At 41.8% G+C, this 18,314-nt stretch overlaps 1 protein-coding gene across 1 annotated transcript in view; it reads left to right on the forward strand.

The window, feature by feature from the left end:
- Positions 1 to 18,314, forward strand: part of CTNND2 (catenin delta 2) — an 867,924-nt gene that overhangs the window by 647,589 nt on the left and 202,021 nt on the right. Inside the window, exon 6 of the mRNA XM_084621097.1 lies at positions 10,256 to 10,439. Coding sequence (XP_084477223.1) covers positions 10,256 to 10,439 — 184 coding nt within the window. The remainder of the gene's footprint in view (positions 1 to 10,255; positions 10,440 to 18,314) is intronic.

Here is an 18,314-nt window from a genome sequence, read left to right on the forward strand (position 1 = left end):
AACCCCCTCCTCCATTCTGTTCCTTTATTCAGACCTCCTTTTAAGTCCTTTACCAGGCCATTTATCTGTTCACTGGCTGCCTTCCCTATGGAGTACCTGCACTGAACATCCGCAACAAGGAGGCGTCAGCAATTTGCTTGGCTGCCTCCCCCACAACCCCACCAGTTTCCCAGACATCTCCAAATTAATTTGCAATCCATTATGCAAACATTGATTGCAAAGGGAACACCACCCCAAATTTGCATCCTTTACTTTGCAATACTATAGATATTTTATATTCATTATGGGTCTTAATGCTAAAAAAAAGGGTACAGTCAGAAGACATTTAATAACTGATCATGTTCATGTGTGGCTTATATGTGTGCAGTCAGTTTGGAGCCTGCATCCCCTCAAATCTTGTATGCTAAGTGGGAAACTTATGTATACTTTAGAGTAGCAGCCGTGTTAGTCTGTATTCGCAAAAAGAAAAGGAGGACTTGTGGCACCTTAGAGACTAACCAATTTATTAGAGCATAAGCTTTCGTGAGCTACAGCTCACTTCCTCAGATGCATATCGTGGAAACTGCAGCAGGCTTTATATATACACAGAGAATATGAAACAAGTGGGGTGGGAATAGGTATTGTTTCATATTCTCTGTGTATATATAAAGCCTGCTGCAGTTTCCACGATATGCATCTGAGGAAGTGAGCTGTAGCTCACGAAAGCTTATGCTCTAATAAATTGGTTAGTCTCTAAGGTGCCACAAGTCCTCCTTTTCTTTTTATGTATACTTTAACACTCCTTTCCCTATTCTGGACACGGATTCAAATTAGATCTACATTCTGCTCTTGGATGTATGTGTGACACCTGGTTTTTAATTGATGTGGTATCCGAGGGTAGCATTTGGTACATCAGGTCGGTATCTGTATGACTATCAGAACTGGAGTATCTCAGACACTGACCAAAGCTACAATGAAGAGTCTAATGATCAAAGATGAATTTGAGTTTCAAACCAATCAAGTATTCAGTTTTTTCTTTGCCCAGATAGCTTGATTAAATTTAGCCTCTTCAAAATTTAAAAATATCTTGCTCTGCTCCTTTGAATTAGATTATGCAATACTCTTTGAAATAACTTAAATTCATTTGAGTTGGGTTGAAAAGCTTGCCTTGGTGAATGAAAGCTCTTTCTGCTGAGCAGTAAAATAATTCACAGCAGCCTCATCTCTATTTTTAAATCCTGTCTTCAACCTTCTAATTTATAAAGTGTTAAAGAGGAAAGTATACCAAAGTTCTGTATTAGTACTGATTGCTTTTATCCTTTTTTTAAAATTAAAGGTGCCAAAATGTAAATCTCATTGCTCCCTGCAATTTACATATGGAAAACGCTGAAGGTCTTCCTCAGATCTTACAGAAAGAACAATCAGTTGCACACATACAAAATGGGAAATGACTGCATAGGAAGGAGCACTGCAGAAAGGGATCTGGGAGTCATAGTGGATCACAAGCTAAATATGAGTCAACTGTGTAACACTTTCAAAAAAAGCAAACATCATTCTGGGATCTATTAGCAGGAGTGTTGTAAGCAAGACACGAGAAGTAATTCTTCCACTCTACTCCATGCTGTTATGGCTCTACTCCGTACTGTTGTGTCCAGTTCTGGGTGTCATATTTCAGGAAAGATGTGGAAAAATTGGAGACAGTCCAGAGGAGAGCAACAAAAATGATTAAAGGTCTAGAAAACATGACCTATGATGAAAGATTGAGGTCCCTTCCAGTTGTATGAGTCTATGATTCTAGAACAAAACTCAGCATTTTTTCAGGAGTAAAGACTAAGTAAAATAGTGCAAGGAGTTAAGGATTTATCCCATGAATATTTTATTATTCGGTTTTGCATATTCAGATAGAGGGAAATGGACTTGAAATGGCTGCTATATTTAATAGAAATTTGTTTTTCAAAAATAACTGTAGCATGTCTCATGAACATATCATAGAATCATAGGACTGGAAGGGACATCTAGAGGTCATCTAGTCCAGTCCCCAGCATGATGGCAGGACTAAGTATTATCTAGACCATCCCTGACAGGTGTTTGTCTCACCTGCTCTTAAAAATCTCCAATGATGGAGTTTCCACAACCTACCTAAGCAATTTATTCCAGTGCTTAATCACTCTGATGGTTAGGAAGTTTTTTCCTAATTTCCAACCTAAACCTTCCTTGCTGCAATTTAAGCCCATTGTTTCTTTTCCTATCCTCAGAGGTTAACGAGAAAATTTTTTCTCCCTCCTCCTCGTAACATCCTTTTATGTACTTGAAAATTGTTATCATGTCCCCTCTCTTCTCCAGACTAAACAAACCCAATTATTTAATCTTTCCTCATAGGTCATGTTTTCTTGACCTTTAATTAATTTTGTTGCTATCCTCTGGACTTTCTCCAATTTCTCCACATCTTTCCTGAAATGTGGTGCCTAGCACTGGACACAATACTCCAGTTGAGGTCATATCAGCATGGAGTTGAGCAGAAGAATTATTTCTAGTGTCTTGCTTACAACACTCCTGCTAATACATCCCAGAATGATGCTTGCTTTTTTTGTAATAGTATTATGCCGTTGGCTCATATTTAGCTTGTGATCCACTATGAGCCCCAGATCCTTTTCCACATTACTCCTTCCTAGGCAGTCATTTCCTATTTTGTATGTGTGGAACTGATTGTTCATTCCTAAGTGGAAAGCTTTGCATTTGTCCGTATTGAATTTCATCCTGTTTACTTCATACCATGTCTCCAGTTTGCCCAGATCATTTTGAATTTTAATCCTATCCTCCAAAGCACTTGCATCCCCTCCGACCTTGGTATCATCTGTAAACTTTATCTGTGTACTGTCTGTGCCACTATCTAAATCATTGATGAAGATATTGAGCAGAACTAGACCCAGAAGCATACCTGTGGGACCCTATTCAATATGCCCTTCCAACTTGACTGTGAACCACTGATAACTACTCCTTGGGAATGATTTTCCAACCAGTTTTGCACCCACCTTATAGTAGCTCCATCTAGGTTGTATTTCCCTAGTCTGTTTATGAGAAGGTCATATGAGACAGTATCAAAAGCCTTACCAAAGTCAAGCTATACCACATCTACCACTTCGCCCCATCCAAAAGACTTGTTACTCAGTCAAAGAAAACCATTAGGTTGGTTTAACATTATTTTTTCTTGACAAATCCATGGTGTTACTTATCACCTGATTATTTTCTAGGTGTTTGCAAATTGATTGCTTAATTATTTGCTCCATTATCTTTCTGGGTACTGAAGTTAAGCTGACTGGTCTATAATTCCCTGGGTTGTCCTTATTCAATAGATTGGCACTATATTTGCCCTTTTCCAGTCCTCTAGAATCTCTCCTATCTTCCATGACTTTTTGAAGATAATGGCTCAGCTATCTCCTCAGTCGGCTCTTTGTCTATTCTAGGATGGATATCATCAGGCCCTGGTGACTTGAAGACATCTAACTTGTCTAAGTAATTTTTACCTTGTTTTTTCCCTATTTTAGCCTCAGATTCTACATCAATTTCCCTGGCATTCACTATGTTAGCTGTCCAATTGCCATTAAACTTTTTGGTAAAAACTGAAACAAAAATGGCATTTAGCATTTCTGCCATTTCCACATTTTCTGTTATTGTTTTTGCCCACTCCTTGAATAACGGGATGTTATGTCCTTGGTCATCTTCTTGCTTCTAATGTATTTATAGGATGCTTTCTTTTTATCCTTTATGTCTCTAGCTAGTTTGATCTCGTTTGTGCCTTGGCCTTTCTGATTTTATCCCTCCGTGCTTGTGTTGTTTATTTATATTCATCCTTCATAATTTGACATAGTTTTTGTAGCACCCTTTCTTGAGTTTCAGATCATTGAAGATCTAGTTAAGCCAAGGTGGTTTCTTGCCATACTTTATATCTTTCCTACTCTGTGGGGTAGTTTGCTCTTGTGCCCTTAAAATGTCTTCTTGAAAAATTGCCTAATTTTAACTGTTTTTCCCCTAGACTTGCTTCCGTCAGAATTTTACCTACCAACTCCCTGAGTTTGCTAAAGTTTGTCTTCATTTATAAATCCATTGTCTTTATTGTGCTGTTTTCCCTCCTACCATTCCTTAGAATCATGAACTCTATCACTTCATGATCACTTTTACCCAAGCTGCCTTCCACTTCAAATTCTCAACCAGTTCCTCCCTATTTGTCAAAATCAAATCTAGAACAGCCTCTCTCCTAGTAGCTTTCTCCACTTTCTGAAATAAAAAGTTGTCTCCAATACTGTATATGCCAAGAACTTGTTGGATAATCTGTGCCCTGCTGTGTTATTTTCCCAACAGATGTCAGGGTAGTTGAAGTCTCCCATCACCACCAAGTTCTGTGCTTTGGATGATTTTGTTAGTTATTTAAAAAAAGCCTCATCCACCTCTTCTTCCTGGTTAGGTGGTCTGCAATAGACCCCCTACCATAACATCACCCTTGTTTTTTACCCCTTTTATCCTTACCCAGAGACCTTTCAACAAGTCTGTCTCCTATTTCCATCTCAACCTCAGTCCAAGTGTATACATCTTTGATATATAAGGTGACACCCTCTCCGATTTTTCGCTGTCTGTCCTTCCTGAGCAAGCTGTACACTTCTATACTCATATTGCAGTCATGTGTATTATCCCATCAAATCTCTGTTATGCCAACTATGTCATAGTTGTGTTTATTAACTAGTTCTTCCTGCTTATTCCTCATACTTCTTGCATTAGTATACAGACATCTAAGATACTAATTTGATTTCCCATCTATGTTCTCTCTTGTCTCTCGCTTATCCTTGCTATAACAGCCCATGCTCCCCTCAGGTTCTGACCCTTCTCCCACGTTTTTGACTTACCTGTGGGCTTTTGACTCCTGCCTCCATCAAATCTAATTTAAAACCCTCCTCAGTGAAGGCTGTCCCATTGCCCAAAAGCAATGTTAAATATAAAGTACATACAGTGCGTTCATCTGGGGATCAGGATTTGCTGTGCTGGAGCCAAGGAGGCACACAGGCTTTGGGAAGCTGACTGACCTGAACTTTTTCTCTTCCTGTGAAAGGGGAGGAAGGATTAATCAGCTAAAAAGTTACCCCAGGATAGTACCCTTCAAGTACTGTGTACAGTGCTGAGAAGAGGGGTGGGGCACATTGTGGCAGCTAAAAGAAGATGTGATGTCACCGAAAAGACAGCAGAGACCTGGGCTGAGGAGGAAGAGTGGATAACAGGTAACATATGAGGCAATGGAAGACTGGCCAAATCCTAGAGTGGAGTTGAGCTGCTTCTGCCTTTCCAACGACTTTCTTCCCCTGCTCCAGCAGCGGCATCTCACTGGCTTTGTCTACACTAGGAAACTGCGTGTAGATAGAAAATACGTTACCTAAGCCCTTGGTTACACACCAACTTTGTACCACATTACCTGTGCTGATGTATTTAAAGTGGAATGACTCCCCTGGTGGGGATACAGCTATACAGGTGTAAAGGTGCCTTATACTGATATAGTTATCCCCAAACAGGAAGTGGGGGATTAAGCTATACCGTTAATATGCACCATACTGGTATATGTGCATACACACTCAGAACTGTACAAATATAACTCCTTCGGTAAAAAAATCACACCCCTTACTGACATAGTTATACTGGTACAAAACCTGTGTGTGGACCAGGCCAAATACATTTTAATTAACACATTGTTAATCACCATTTAGCACCTATTAAAGATGAAAAACAGTTGGATTTAAAAACTTGTGATATGGTCATGCTAAGAAAGGGTTGACTATGACCAATTAGCGTGTTTTAAACAACTGCTTTTATCTATGCCAGAGCTATGTCTACATTGGAAAGAAGGTGTATTTTTAACATATTAACTAATGTGTTAAAATCCCAATGTAGACATGCCCCTTGGCAAGCCTAGGGTAGGATAAAATAGATTTACAATATTAAATAGTTTACAAAAAAGAGGGAGCCAAGGTCTCTGCCTTGAACATCTTACAATATATATAGGCTGTACGCAAATGGATAGACAGGATGCAATGAAAGGAAATGACTGAGGAAGGAGTGATATTCAGAATACATCTAGTTAATTCCTGCTCCCCTTCTCTCTCTGCAAGGCCATCTATAGATAGCAAAACTTTCCAGTTACAGTCAGGAGTTGTTATTTCCATTGGAAAATCAACCCATGTTTGACAGGGTAGACCCAGTTATACATGAACATTGGGTGAGTTGCAAAGGCCAATTCCCTGCCCTCCTGGGGACAGATAATGGTATTCAGGCAGTTGGGTAGACAGTTCAGAGATGGCAGTTGGATCCAGTTCTGCTTGGCCTTGCTGTTAGGCTGTTCCACACACATCTATTGTGCAAGGAAACCAACTGTGTCAAAGCTTTCAAGGCAGGCTGCTTTGATGCAGTCTGCAAAAGCTCTCAGTGGTGGACTCTTTGCTTTAGCCATGTGGGTTCAGGATTCACAGCTAACTAGGCTGTGAGGTGTGCTTAGATACATGTCAGCCAAGTAGGAGAGAGGCTTGGCACACAGCAGGAGGTGCCTGAGATAAAATTCCATGAGGATCTTTTTTCTGCCTTCTGTTCAGCCAAGGAAAGGGCTTTTCTTCCTCCCCATGCTGGTACTGCGCCTCCTGGGGAAGTGCTCCCAAGCTCTCTTTCCCCAGCTTTTGCTGGTGCCACCAGTCCTTGAGTGGGGAAGGGTATCCAGGGATGCCCTCCTCCCACTGCTGCAACTGGATGAGAAGAGGGGGCTCCTCCACTTGTGATTGGGAAGAAAAATGTTTCAGTGACATGATCTCTACCTTTTAAAGCCTTAAATTTAGATTTGAAGCATTGTCACAATATGCCAGGATTCTCCTATTGCTCCTTCTGTTAACAGGTGCTGGAACTCTGCAAGGAGCAGCATGTTCACTGCTGCTGACTCACTGGGGCAATGTGGCTTATTTGACTCCACCCTGAATGTAAGAGAGGTGAGAGTACCTCCCTGACAGAAGGACTTAGGACAGTCAGATCTGGTCTGGTGGTACCCTAGGGATTAATGTTATGGTGGAGTTAAAACCAGACGCCTGCATGAGTGAAGTTTTGTCTCTCTGGTGAGTATGGAGCTCGGTGGAGATTCCAGCAGACATCAGTAGTACCCCTTTATGGAGAGAAAGTTCTTATGTGAAATGTCTAGTGTATATATAAATAAGGCAAAGGAGCGTAAAGAATATCACTAATGACTGTCTCAGTCATTAGTAAATGTCAGCATGTTGTTGTGGGTGAGGTAATATCTTCTATTGGACCAAATTCTGCATGCGAGAGAGACAACTTTTTGAGCTACACAGAGCTCTTCTTCAGCAACAGAAGTTGGTCCAATAAAAGATATTACCTTAGCCATCCTGTCTCTCTAATATCCTGGGACCGACATGGCTACAACTACATTGTATATAGCATTTTGTGGTGATATTTATCTGACCTTACTTTTAACCAGCAAGAATGTGCTAGAAGATAAGAGAATAAGGAAATATTAACATGGAGTAAGGGGGAAAAATCAATGGGGATGTTGTGAAGGCCAAGATTATAACAGGGTTCAAAAAAGAACTAGCTAAGTTCTTGGAGGATAGGTCCACCAATGGCTATCAGCCAGGATGGGCAGGGATGCAACCCCATGCTGTGAAGTGTCCCTGGCCTCTGTTTGACCAGAAGTTGGGAATGGGGAACAGGAGATTACCCTGTTCTGTTCATTCCCTCTGAAGCACCTGGCATAGACCACTGTCAGGATACGGGATACTGGGCTAGGTCGAACATTGGTCTGACCCAGTATGGTCATTCTTATGTTTCTTATGGGATTATGCACATGGTTAAGTGCTCTGCAGGATTGAGGCCCAGGTTTCTGCTTCCTATGTGCCTCTTTAGAAAGAGTCAGTGGATATACTCCCATTGACTTAATTGGGCATTGAATCAATTATGGGCCTCTTTCCCCACTGCTATGCACTGTGGATATTACTTACACCTGTTCAGAGTGGCAAGTGACTGTCAGAAGTGACTGTGATGCTTTGGTATTAGTTTATACTCACTTTGCAGAGATGTTAATAACTATACAAGGTGCCGGGCAGTGGAGAATTAGAAACTTTGTGTATAATGAAAACGTGCTGATAAAATCTTCATAAGCAGAGGCCATGGAAAAATGGAGTTCAGTAACTGTGCAGGTGCATATTCTCTGAAAGAAATACAGTATTTCATTTGCTGTTTAAAAAAAATCAAAGGGATGTTCAAAGAAAGAAGTTATTTTTAGATGACAGAAAAATAATATTCATGTTTCACATTTTCATTTTTCTGGCTCTCATGCTGACAATGAGTTAGTTACCTGCTTATTATATATGGAATATTTCAGTCAGGTCATTTGTTATTGAAATAGTTACCCAAATGACTTACATTAATCAGTATGTACAAAAAATATGCAATTTTATGTATGAAATATCTACAGGAAAATTAAGCACATAAATAAAACTAAAAAAATTAATCCTGTAGCTATTGATTCATATTTACTGGAGGTCGCTTTCAGATCTCAGAATACTGCAAAAAAGATTTAGCATGAACCATTTCTTTACAAACTGTAGGGTTTTTTTCCATTTTATTTATAACTGTTTTGTCTACTTCCTTTATTTTTATATTTAAGTAACTCAAATGATATGGTTTGCTTTTGATAGTCTATCTTTAAATACCAAAATATGAGAGTAGTAGTCTTTCTTTTGATGTAATCTTTATGGCTATTCCAAGAAATTTTCATTTTATTGTAATTTTTCATTTGCTTTTTGTAATTTTTTAATCTTAGCACAAGGTATCTCTTTCTAAGAAATTATCTAGTGAGTGTTTGTACCTCTAGCCTTGTTACCTGTGGATAAGATTTGTAATGCTTTTATATTTTGTTAAGTAACTGACACAGGTCTAGCTATCTCTCTACATATATGAATATGTAGGCCATACATATATTAATAAAACTAATTATATATTCCATCCTTGCAAAACTGTCATGAACGTTTACCAGCTGAGGGACAAAATCTACTTCTATGCCCTGTACCATAATGACAACGGAGGAAAAAAGATAATTGACTAGCCTGTAAAAATGATTTGTTCTGGGTGAACAGAATTTTGCATGGCTGTTACACTTCATGTGAGTTGTCAAAGGAGCACCTTTGGTATATTTGTAGATAGAGTATAGTCTTGCCACTCCATTCAAGTATCAGAGGGGTAGCCGTGTTGGTCTGTATCCACAAAAAGAATGAGGTGTCCGGTGGCACCTTAAAGATGAACCGATTTATTTGGGCATAAGCTTTCGTGGGTAAAAAACCCACTTCTTCAGATGCATGGAGTGAAAATTACAGATACAGGCACATGAAGAAAAGGGAGTTACCTTACAAGTGGGGAACCAATGTTGAAGGCCAATTTAGTCAGGGTGGATGTGGTCCACTCCCAATAATTGATGATGAGGTGTCAATACCAATAGAGGGAAAATTGCTTTTGTAGTGAGCCAGCCACTCCCAGTAACCCCATCAATTTGGGCTTGAATAGTGCCTGGGAGTGGCTGGCTCACTAGAAAAGCAATTTCCCCTCTCCTAGTTTTGACACCTCCTCATCAATTACTGGGAGTGGACTACATCCACCCTGACTAAACTGGTCTTCAATATTGGTTCTCCACTCATAAGGTAACTCCCTTCTCTTCATGTGACAATATATATTTATGCTTGTATCTGTAATTTTCACTCCATGCATCTGAAGAAGTGGGTTTTTTACCCATGAAAACTTATGCCCAAATAAATCTGTTAGTCTTTAAGGTGTCACCGCACCACTCCATTCAAGCTACAATGGAGATCCAAAAAGGAGTTAGTTCCCTCTATGTAATTGCCTGTGGATGGCAGTCCAATCTGTAGCACAAACTTGTTCTCTATTATTTATTTGATTTACTTTTTAATAAAAAATAGTAGCTAAATCACAAACACACTGACCATTTGTCAGCCTTAACCCTCAGAAACTTCAGGATTGCTGTGGAGAGAGTTTATTTTTAAAGGAAATTTGAAAGGTAACTTCTTAGTGGGGCAATGTTTAGTTATCACTGATCCTTCAGACACTATGCAGACTTTCTTTGGCATGCAGTTTGATTAAGAATAGCAGTGCCATGAAAAGTAATTTCAAAACAAGAATTGCTCTCTGTTGTCACTGGAAGTACTAATTATTAAACATTTGTTTTTTGTAGGAGTTCTCTGGAATCTATCCTCGTGTGATGCACTGAAAATGCCAATCATCCAGGATGCCCTTGCAGTGTTGACTAATGCAGTGATCATCCCTCACTCGGGATGGGACAACTCGCCCCTCCAGGATGATCACAAAATACAGCTCCATTCATCACAGGTGCTGCGCAATGCCACTGGGTGCCTAAGGTCAGTCAGCTGAATCATTCTATTTTTATCTTGAATTTTCATTCCCAACATCCCAAATATTTTAAACTTGGTTTGCATTTCAGCAGGGAAGATGACTTTTCATATGGTAGTCCTTAAATCTTGAAATGAATTCCATAGAGAAGCTTTAAGCCATTCAAGAGCAATCTGTACACATTTTTTTAAATAGTTTTAACCGATCCCCTGCACCAGAGCATGTTGCAGATGTTTTTCTACTACTTGTAGATTGTCTCATTCCCCAGTTGCTTAAATGGTGTCAATATGTTCTCATTATCACTCCAACTTAATTAGTGTACAAAGTAACACAGACGCTTACAGAAAGGAATATTTGGATGCCTTCTGGGTTCCAAATGCCATTAAATGTAATGTGATTGTATAAAGCAGCTGGGGTTTTTTATGCAAGAAAGAGTGATGAAAAAAGATGTGTAAAAATAAACCAGCCCATTTAATATTATGGAACCGAAATACACAAACTGTTCCATAACAGGTATCTTCAACCCTTGAATATCTGTTGTTAATTTGTGAAGTTGATGTAGGGAAAAGGGTAGCAAGATCACGAACTGTTTCTTCCATGACAAATTTATATCAAGGGATTAAGTCAGAAACTCCTGAGTTCTAGTGTTGTTTCTTGCACTGACTTGTTTACTTTGGGCAGGTTCCACAACCTCTGTGTATCAATTTCTCCCTCTCTGTATAATTGAGATAATATTTATCTACCTCACAGAGTTATTCTGAAGATTAGTTAGTTAATGTTTGTGAATCACTCTGCAGAAATAATGTGCTATATAAATACTATGTATTATTGGTATTATTGTAATTGTAACTGTCCGTGTAGCTCCAAATGTTGGTATATGGTTAGACTTGCAATTAAGTGGGGTGTTTTGCTAGTTGCTCCATTACCTATCTGTCATGATCGATGAGGTGAGTTGCTTGGTTGGTTTCCGGTGAGTTATCTCATCCTTGGAAATAGCATCAGAAGTTCTGTGGAAAAATAATACAGTGTTTGCTTGACTAATGTTATGATGCTATTACAAGAACAACTGGTAATACTTCATAAATGTCTGCTGATATTGAACTTAAAACTGCAGCATGTAATGGCTACGTGAGGTGTCATAATAAAAAGGGAAGGGTAAAACCTTCAAAATCCCTCCTGGCCAGAGGAAAAACCCTTTCACCTGTAAAGGGTTAAGAAGCTAGGATAACCTCACTGGCACCTGACCAAAATGACCAATGAGGAGACAAGATACTTTCAAAAGCTGGGCGGAGCGAGAAACAAAGCCTCTCTCTCTCTGTCTGTGTGATGCTTTTGCCAGGGACAGAACAGGAATGGAGTCTTAGAACTTAGTAAGTGATCTAGCTAGAGATGCGTTAGATTATGATTTCTTTAAATGGCTGAGAAAATAAGCTGTGCTGGAGGGAAGGGATATTCCTGTTTTTCTGTCTTTTTGTAACTTTAGGTTTTGCCTAGAGGATTCTCTATGTTCTGATTCTAATTGCCCTGTAAGGTATTTACCATCCTGATTTTACAGAGGTGATTCTTTTTACTTTTTCTTCTATTGAAATTCTTCTTTTAAGAAACTGATTGCTTTTTCATTGTTCTTAAGATCCAAAGGTTTGGGTCTGTGTTCACCTATGCAAATTGGTGAGGATTTTTATTAAACCTTCCCCAGAAAGGGGGGGTAACATTTGGGAGGATTTTTTGGGGGGAAGAAGTTTCCAAATGGACCCTTTCCTAATAATACCGATTAGATGTTTGGTGGTGGCAGCGAAAGTCGAAGGGCAAAAGGTAAAATAGTTTGTACCTTGGGGAAGTTTTAACCTAAGCTGGTAAAAATAAGCTTATGATGTTTTCATGCAGGTCCCCACATCTCTACCCTAAAGTTCAGAGTGGGGAAGGAATCTTGACAGGAGGTATTTTGGAATGCCTTAAGTATGTTAGGTATTTGCACTCTTCTGATTTTGAAAGGAGTTTGATGATATATCTTGGACTTGTGTTCATGTTTCGAGGCACTAGAGAGTAGAATCTCATGGAAATGTGTGATTTCCTACTACTGTGAAAGAAGTACCCATGATATCCCTGCCACGTTATCTGGAAAGAGTTGGAGTGATTGTGGGTACCAGTTGTGATGTATCTGCTTCTATTCTAGTAGCAGCCTTGATGGTATCTCTGCTCTTTGTTCCCTCTCTAAATTCACCTTTTCCTGCTTCACTTTTTATCAGTTAGTGCAGGGGTGGGCAAACTTTTTGGCCCAAGGGCCACATCTGGGTTGGGAAATTGCATGCAGGGCCATGACTGTAGGGCTGGGGCAGGGTGTTGGGGTGCAGGAGGGAGTGCTTGGTGTGGGAGGGGGTGCGGTGTGCAGGAAGGTGCTCAGAGCAAGGGGTTGGGGCACAGGAGGGGTGCAGGGTATATGAGGGGGCTCAGGGCAGGGGGTTGGGGTGCAGGATGGGTGGTTAGAATCATAGAATATCAGGGTTGGAAGGGACCCCTGAAGGTCATCTAGTCCAACCCCCTGCTCGAAGCAGGACCAATTCCCAGTTAAATCATGCCAGCCAGGGCTTTGTCAAGCCTGACCTTAAAAACCTCCAAGGAAGGAGATTCTACCACCTCCCTAGGTAACGCATTCCAGTGTTTCACCACCCTCTTAGTGAAAAAGTTTTTCCTAATATCCAATCTAAACCTCCCCCACTGCAACTTGAGACCATTACTCCTCGTTCTGTCATCTGCTACCATTGAGAACAGTCTAGAGCCATCCTCTTTGGAACCCCCTTTCAGGTAGTTGAAAGCAGCTATCAAATCCCCCCTCATTCTTCTCTTCCGCAGGCTAAACAATCCCAGCTCCCTCAGCCTCTCCTCATAAGTCATGTGTTCTAGACCCCTAATCATTTTTGTTGCCCTTTGCTGGACTCTCTCCAATTTATCCACATCCTTCTTGTAGTGTGGGGCCCAAAACTGGACACAGTACTCCAGATGAGGCCTCACCAATGTCGAATAGAGGGGAACGATCACGTCCCTCGATCTGCTCGCTATGCCCCTACTTATACATCCCAAAATGCCATTGGCCTTCTTGGCAACAAGGGCACACTGCTGACTCATATCCAGCTTCTCGTCCACTGTCACCCCTAGGTCCTTTTTCGCAGAACTGGTGCCTAGCCATTCGGTCCCTAGTCTGTAGCGGTGCATTGGATTCTTCCATCCTAAGTGCAGGACCCTGCACTTATCCTTATTGAACCTCATCAGATTTCTTTTGGCCCAATCCTCCAATTTGTCTAGGTTCTTCTGTATCCTATCCCTCCCCTCCAGCGTATCTACCACTCCTCCCAGTTTATTCAAAGATAATGGCCAATGGCTCTGCAATCACAGCCGCCAATTCCTTCAGCACTCTCGGATGCAACTCGTCCGGCCCCATGGACTTGTGCACGTCCAGCTTTTCTAAATAGTCCCTAACCACCTCTATCTCCACAGAGGGCTGACCATCTCTTCCCCATTTTGTGATGCCCAGCGCAGCAGTCTGGGAGCTGACCTTGTTAGTGAAAACAGAGGCAAAAAAAGCATTGAGTACATTAGCTTTTTCCACATCCTCTGTCACTAGGTTGCCTCCCTCATTCAGTAAGGGGCCCACACTTTCCTTGGCTTTCTTCTTGTTGCCAACATACCTGAAAAAACCCTTCTTGTTACTCTTGACATCTCTCGCTAGCTGCAGCTCCAGGTGCGATTTGGCCCTCCTGATTTCATTCCTACATGCCCGAGCAATATTTTTATACTCTTCCCTGGTCATATGTCCAACCTTCCACTTCTTGTAAGCTTCTTTTTTATGTTTAAGATCCGCTAGGATTTCACCATTAAGCCAAGCTGGTCGCCTGCCATATTTACTATTCTTTCGACTCATTGGGATGGTTTGTCCCTGTAACCTCAACAGGCATTCCTTGAAATACAGCCAGCTCTCCTGGACTCCTTTCCCCTTCAAATTAGTCCCCCAGGGGATCCTGGCCATCCGTTCCCTGAGGGAGTCGAAGTCTGCTTTCCTGAAGTCCAGGGTCCGTATCCTGCTGCTTACCTTTCTTCCCTGCGTCAGGATCCTGAACTCAACCAACTCATGGTCACTGCCTCCCAGATTCCCATCCACTTTTGCTTCCCCCACTAACTCTACCCGGTTTGTGAGCAGCAGGTCAAGAAAAGCGCCCCCCCCAGTTGGCTCCTCTAGCACTTGCGCCAGGAAATTGTCCCCTACGCTTTCCAAAAACTTCCTGGATTGTCTATGCACCACTGTATTGCTCTCCCAGCAGATATCAGGAAAATTAAAGTCACCCATGAGAATCAGGGCATGCGATCTAGTAGCTTCCGTGAGCTGCCGGAAGAAAGCCTCATCTACCTCATCCCCCTGGTCCGGTTACAGCAGGAGGCTCAGGTTGGGGGTGAAGAAAGGGTGTGGCAGAGGGCTCAGGACAGGGGGTTGGGGTGCAGGGTGCAGAAGGGGTTCAGGGTGTGGGCTCCGGCCCGGCGTCGCTTACCTTGAGTGTCTCCGGGGTGGCAGTGGCACGTAGTTGGGCTAAGGCAGGCTCCCTGCCTGCCCTGGCCCTACACTGCTCCCGGAAGCAGCCTGCACCACGTCCCCGTGGCCCCTGGGAGAGTGGGGGGGGCAGAGGGCTCCACACGCTGCCCTCGCACCTCCCCCGAAGCTCCCTTTGGCTGCGGTTCCCCATTCCTGGCCAATGGGAGCAGTGGGGGGCGGTGCCTGCAGGAGAGGGCAGTGCACGGAGCCCTCTGCCCCCCCTCCCTCAGGGGCTGCAGGGATGTGGTGCCGGCTGCTTCCGTGAGCGGTACGGGGCCAGGGCAGGCAGGAACCCTGATTTAGCCCCTCGGCGCCATGGTGCTGGCAAATCCCGCGGGCTGGATACAAAGCCCTGATGGGCTGGTTATAGCCCATGGACCGTAGTTTGTCCACCCCTGAGTTAGTGGGATATGTAAGTGCAGACAAATTCACAGAGCTCTGTAACCAGAGCTGATCCAGAGAATAGAAGGGTGTGCTGTCTTCCAAGTGCTAAGATACAGGATGTAGCCCTGAGGTTGAAAAGGATCCTAAAGGGAGCAGGAAATAATCCCCTAATTATCCTTCATGTGGGAACAAATGATACCGGTAGATTCTCGCTGGAACATATCAAGGGAGACTATGCTAGGCTGGGGAAGACGCTTAAGGAAATTGAGGCTTAGGTGATCTTTAGTAGGATTCTGCCTGTTCCTAGAGAAGGGCAACAAAGGTGTGACAAGATTATGACTATCAACAGATGGCTTAGGCAGTGGTGCTATAAGGAGGGCTTCGGGATGTATGGCCACGGGGAGGCATTCATGGACAGAGGACAGTTCTCTTGGGATGGACTTCATCTGAGTAAGGAAGGAAATAGAATTCTAGGATGGAGGCTGGCAAAACTGATTAAGGAGCTTTAAACGAGGAATTTGGGGGAGATGGTTGGGAGATGTCCAGATAATCTCCATGCTGGATTTTAGCATTGAGACGGAAGAAAACGAAGTAAGAAAGGATACAGCCGTGGGTAGGAGAATGGACATAAGGAGAAAAGGTAGTGTAGATACCAGTCTAATAGGTGATACTGGTGGTAGAATGTCTGTGCCCAATCGGGTAAAGAATGTGAACGAAGCCAATCAGCAAAAATTAAGATGTTTGGACACCAATGCGAGGAGCCGAGGTAACAAAATGGAGGAACTAGAGCTACTGGTGCAGGAAGTGAAACCAGATATTATAGGGATAACAGAAACATGGTGGAGTAGTAGTCATGACTGGACTTCAGGTATTGAAGGGTATGTGCTGTTTAGGAAATACAGAAATAAAGGTAAAGGTGGTGGAGTAATATTGTATATCAATGATGAGGTAGAATGTAAAGAAATAAGAAGCGATGGCATGGATAAGACAGATTCCGTCTGGGCAAAAATCACTTGGGGAAGAAAACTACTAGAGCCTCCCATGTAATAGTGCTTGGGGTGTGCTACAGACCACCGGGATCTAATTTGGATATGGATAGAGCCCTCTTTAATGTTTTTAATTAAGTAAATACTAATGGGAATTGTGTGATCATGGGAGACTTTAACTTCCCAGATATAGACCGGAGGACAAGTGCTAGTAATAATAATAGGGCTCAGATTTTCCTAGATGCAATAGCTGATGGATTCCTTCATCAAGTAGTTGCTGAACCGACTAGAGGGGATGCCATTTTAGATTTGGTATTGGTGAGTAGTGAGGACCTCATAGAAGAAATGGTTGTAGGGGACAATCTTGGTTCAAGTGATCATGAGCTAATTCAGTTCAAACTGAACGGAAGGATAAACAAAAATAAATCTGCAACTTGGGTTTTTGATTTCAAAAGGGCTGACTTTCAAAAATTAAGGAAATTCGTTAGGGAAGTGGATTGGACTGAAGAATTTATGGATCTAAAGGCAGAGGAGGCCTGGGATTACTTTAACTCAAAGCTGCAGAAGCTATCGGAAGCCTGCATCCCAAGAAAGGGGAAAAAATTCACAGGCAGGAGTTGTAGACCAAGCTGGATGAGCAAGCATCTCAGAGAGGTGATTAAGAAAAAGCAGAAAACATACAGGTAGTGGAAGATGGGAGGGATCAGCAAGGAAAGCTACCTTATTGAGGTCAGAACATGTAGGGATAAAGTGAGACAGACTAAAAGTCAAGTAGATTTGGACCTTGCAAAGGGAATTAAAACCAACAGTAAAAGATTCTATAGCCATATAAATAAGAAGAAAACAAAGAAAGAAGAAGTGGGACCGCTAAACACTGAGGGTGGAGTGGAGGTTAAGGATAATCTAGGCATGGCCCAATATCTAAACAAATACTTTGCCTCAGTCTTTAATAAGGCTAATGAGGATCTTAGGGATAATGGTAGCATGACAAATGGGAATGAGGCTATGGAGGTAGATATTACCATATCTGAGGTAGAAGCAAAACTCGAACAGTTTAATGGGACTAAATCAGGGGGACCAGATAATCTTCATCCGAGAATATTAAAGGAGCTGGCATATGAAATTGCAAGCCCATTAGCAAGAATTTTTAATGAATCTGTAAACTCAGGGGTTGTAATGTGTGATTGGAGAATTACTAGCATGGTTCCTGTTTTTAAGAAAGGAACAAAAAGTGATCCAGGTAACTACAGGCCTGTTAGTTTGACATCTGTAGTATGCAAGGTCTTGGAAAAAACTTTGAAGGAGAAAGTAGTTAAGGACATTGAGGTCAATGGTAAATGGGACAAAATACAACATGGTTTTACAAAAGGTAGATCGTGCCAAACCAACCTGATCTCCTTCTTTGAGAAAGTAACAGATTTTTTAGACAAAGGAAACGCAGTGGATCTAATTTACCTAGATTTCAGTAAGGCGTTTGATACTGTGCCACATGGGGAATTATTAGTTAAATTGGAAAAGATGGGGATCAATATGAAAATTGAAAGGTGGATAAGGAATTGGTTAACAGGGAGACTACAGCGGGTCATACTGAAAGGTGAACTGTCAGGCTGGAGGGAGGTTACCAGTGGAGTTCCTCAGGGATCAGTTTTGGGACCAATCTTATTTAATCTTTTTATTACTGACCTCGGCACAAAAAGTGGGAGTGTGCTAATAAAGTTTGTGGATGATACAAAGCTGGGAGGTGTTGCCAATTTAGAGAGAGACCAGGATATCATACAGGAAGATCTGGATGGCCTTGTAAACTGGAGTAATAGTAATAGGATGAAATTTAATAGTGAGAAGTGTAAGGTCATGCATTTAGAGATTAATAACAAGAATTTTAGTTGTAAGCTGGGGACGCATCAATGAGAAGTAACGGAGGAGGAGAAGGAGCT

The sequence above is a fragment of the Lepidochelys olivacea genome, assembly GCF_965140295.1.
Source record: "Lepidochelys olivacea isolate rLepOli2 genome assembly, chromosome: 2".
In the NCBI taxonomy this organism is placed as follows: domain Eukaryota; kingdom Metazoa; phylum Chordata; order Testudines; family Cheloniidae; genus Lepidochelys; species Lepidochelys olivacea.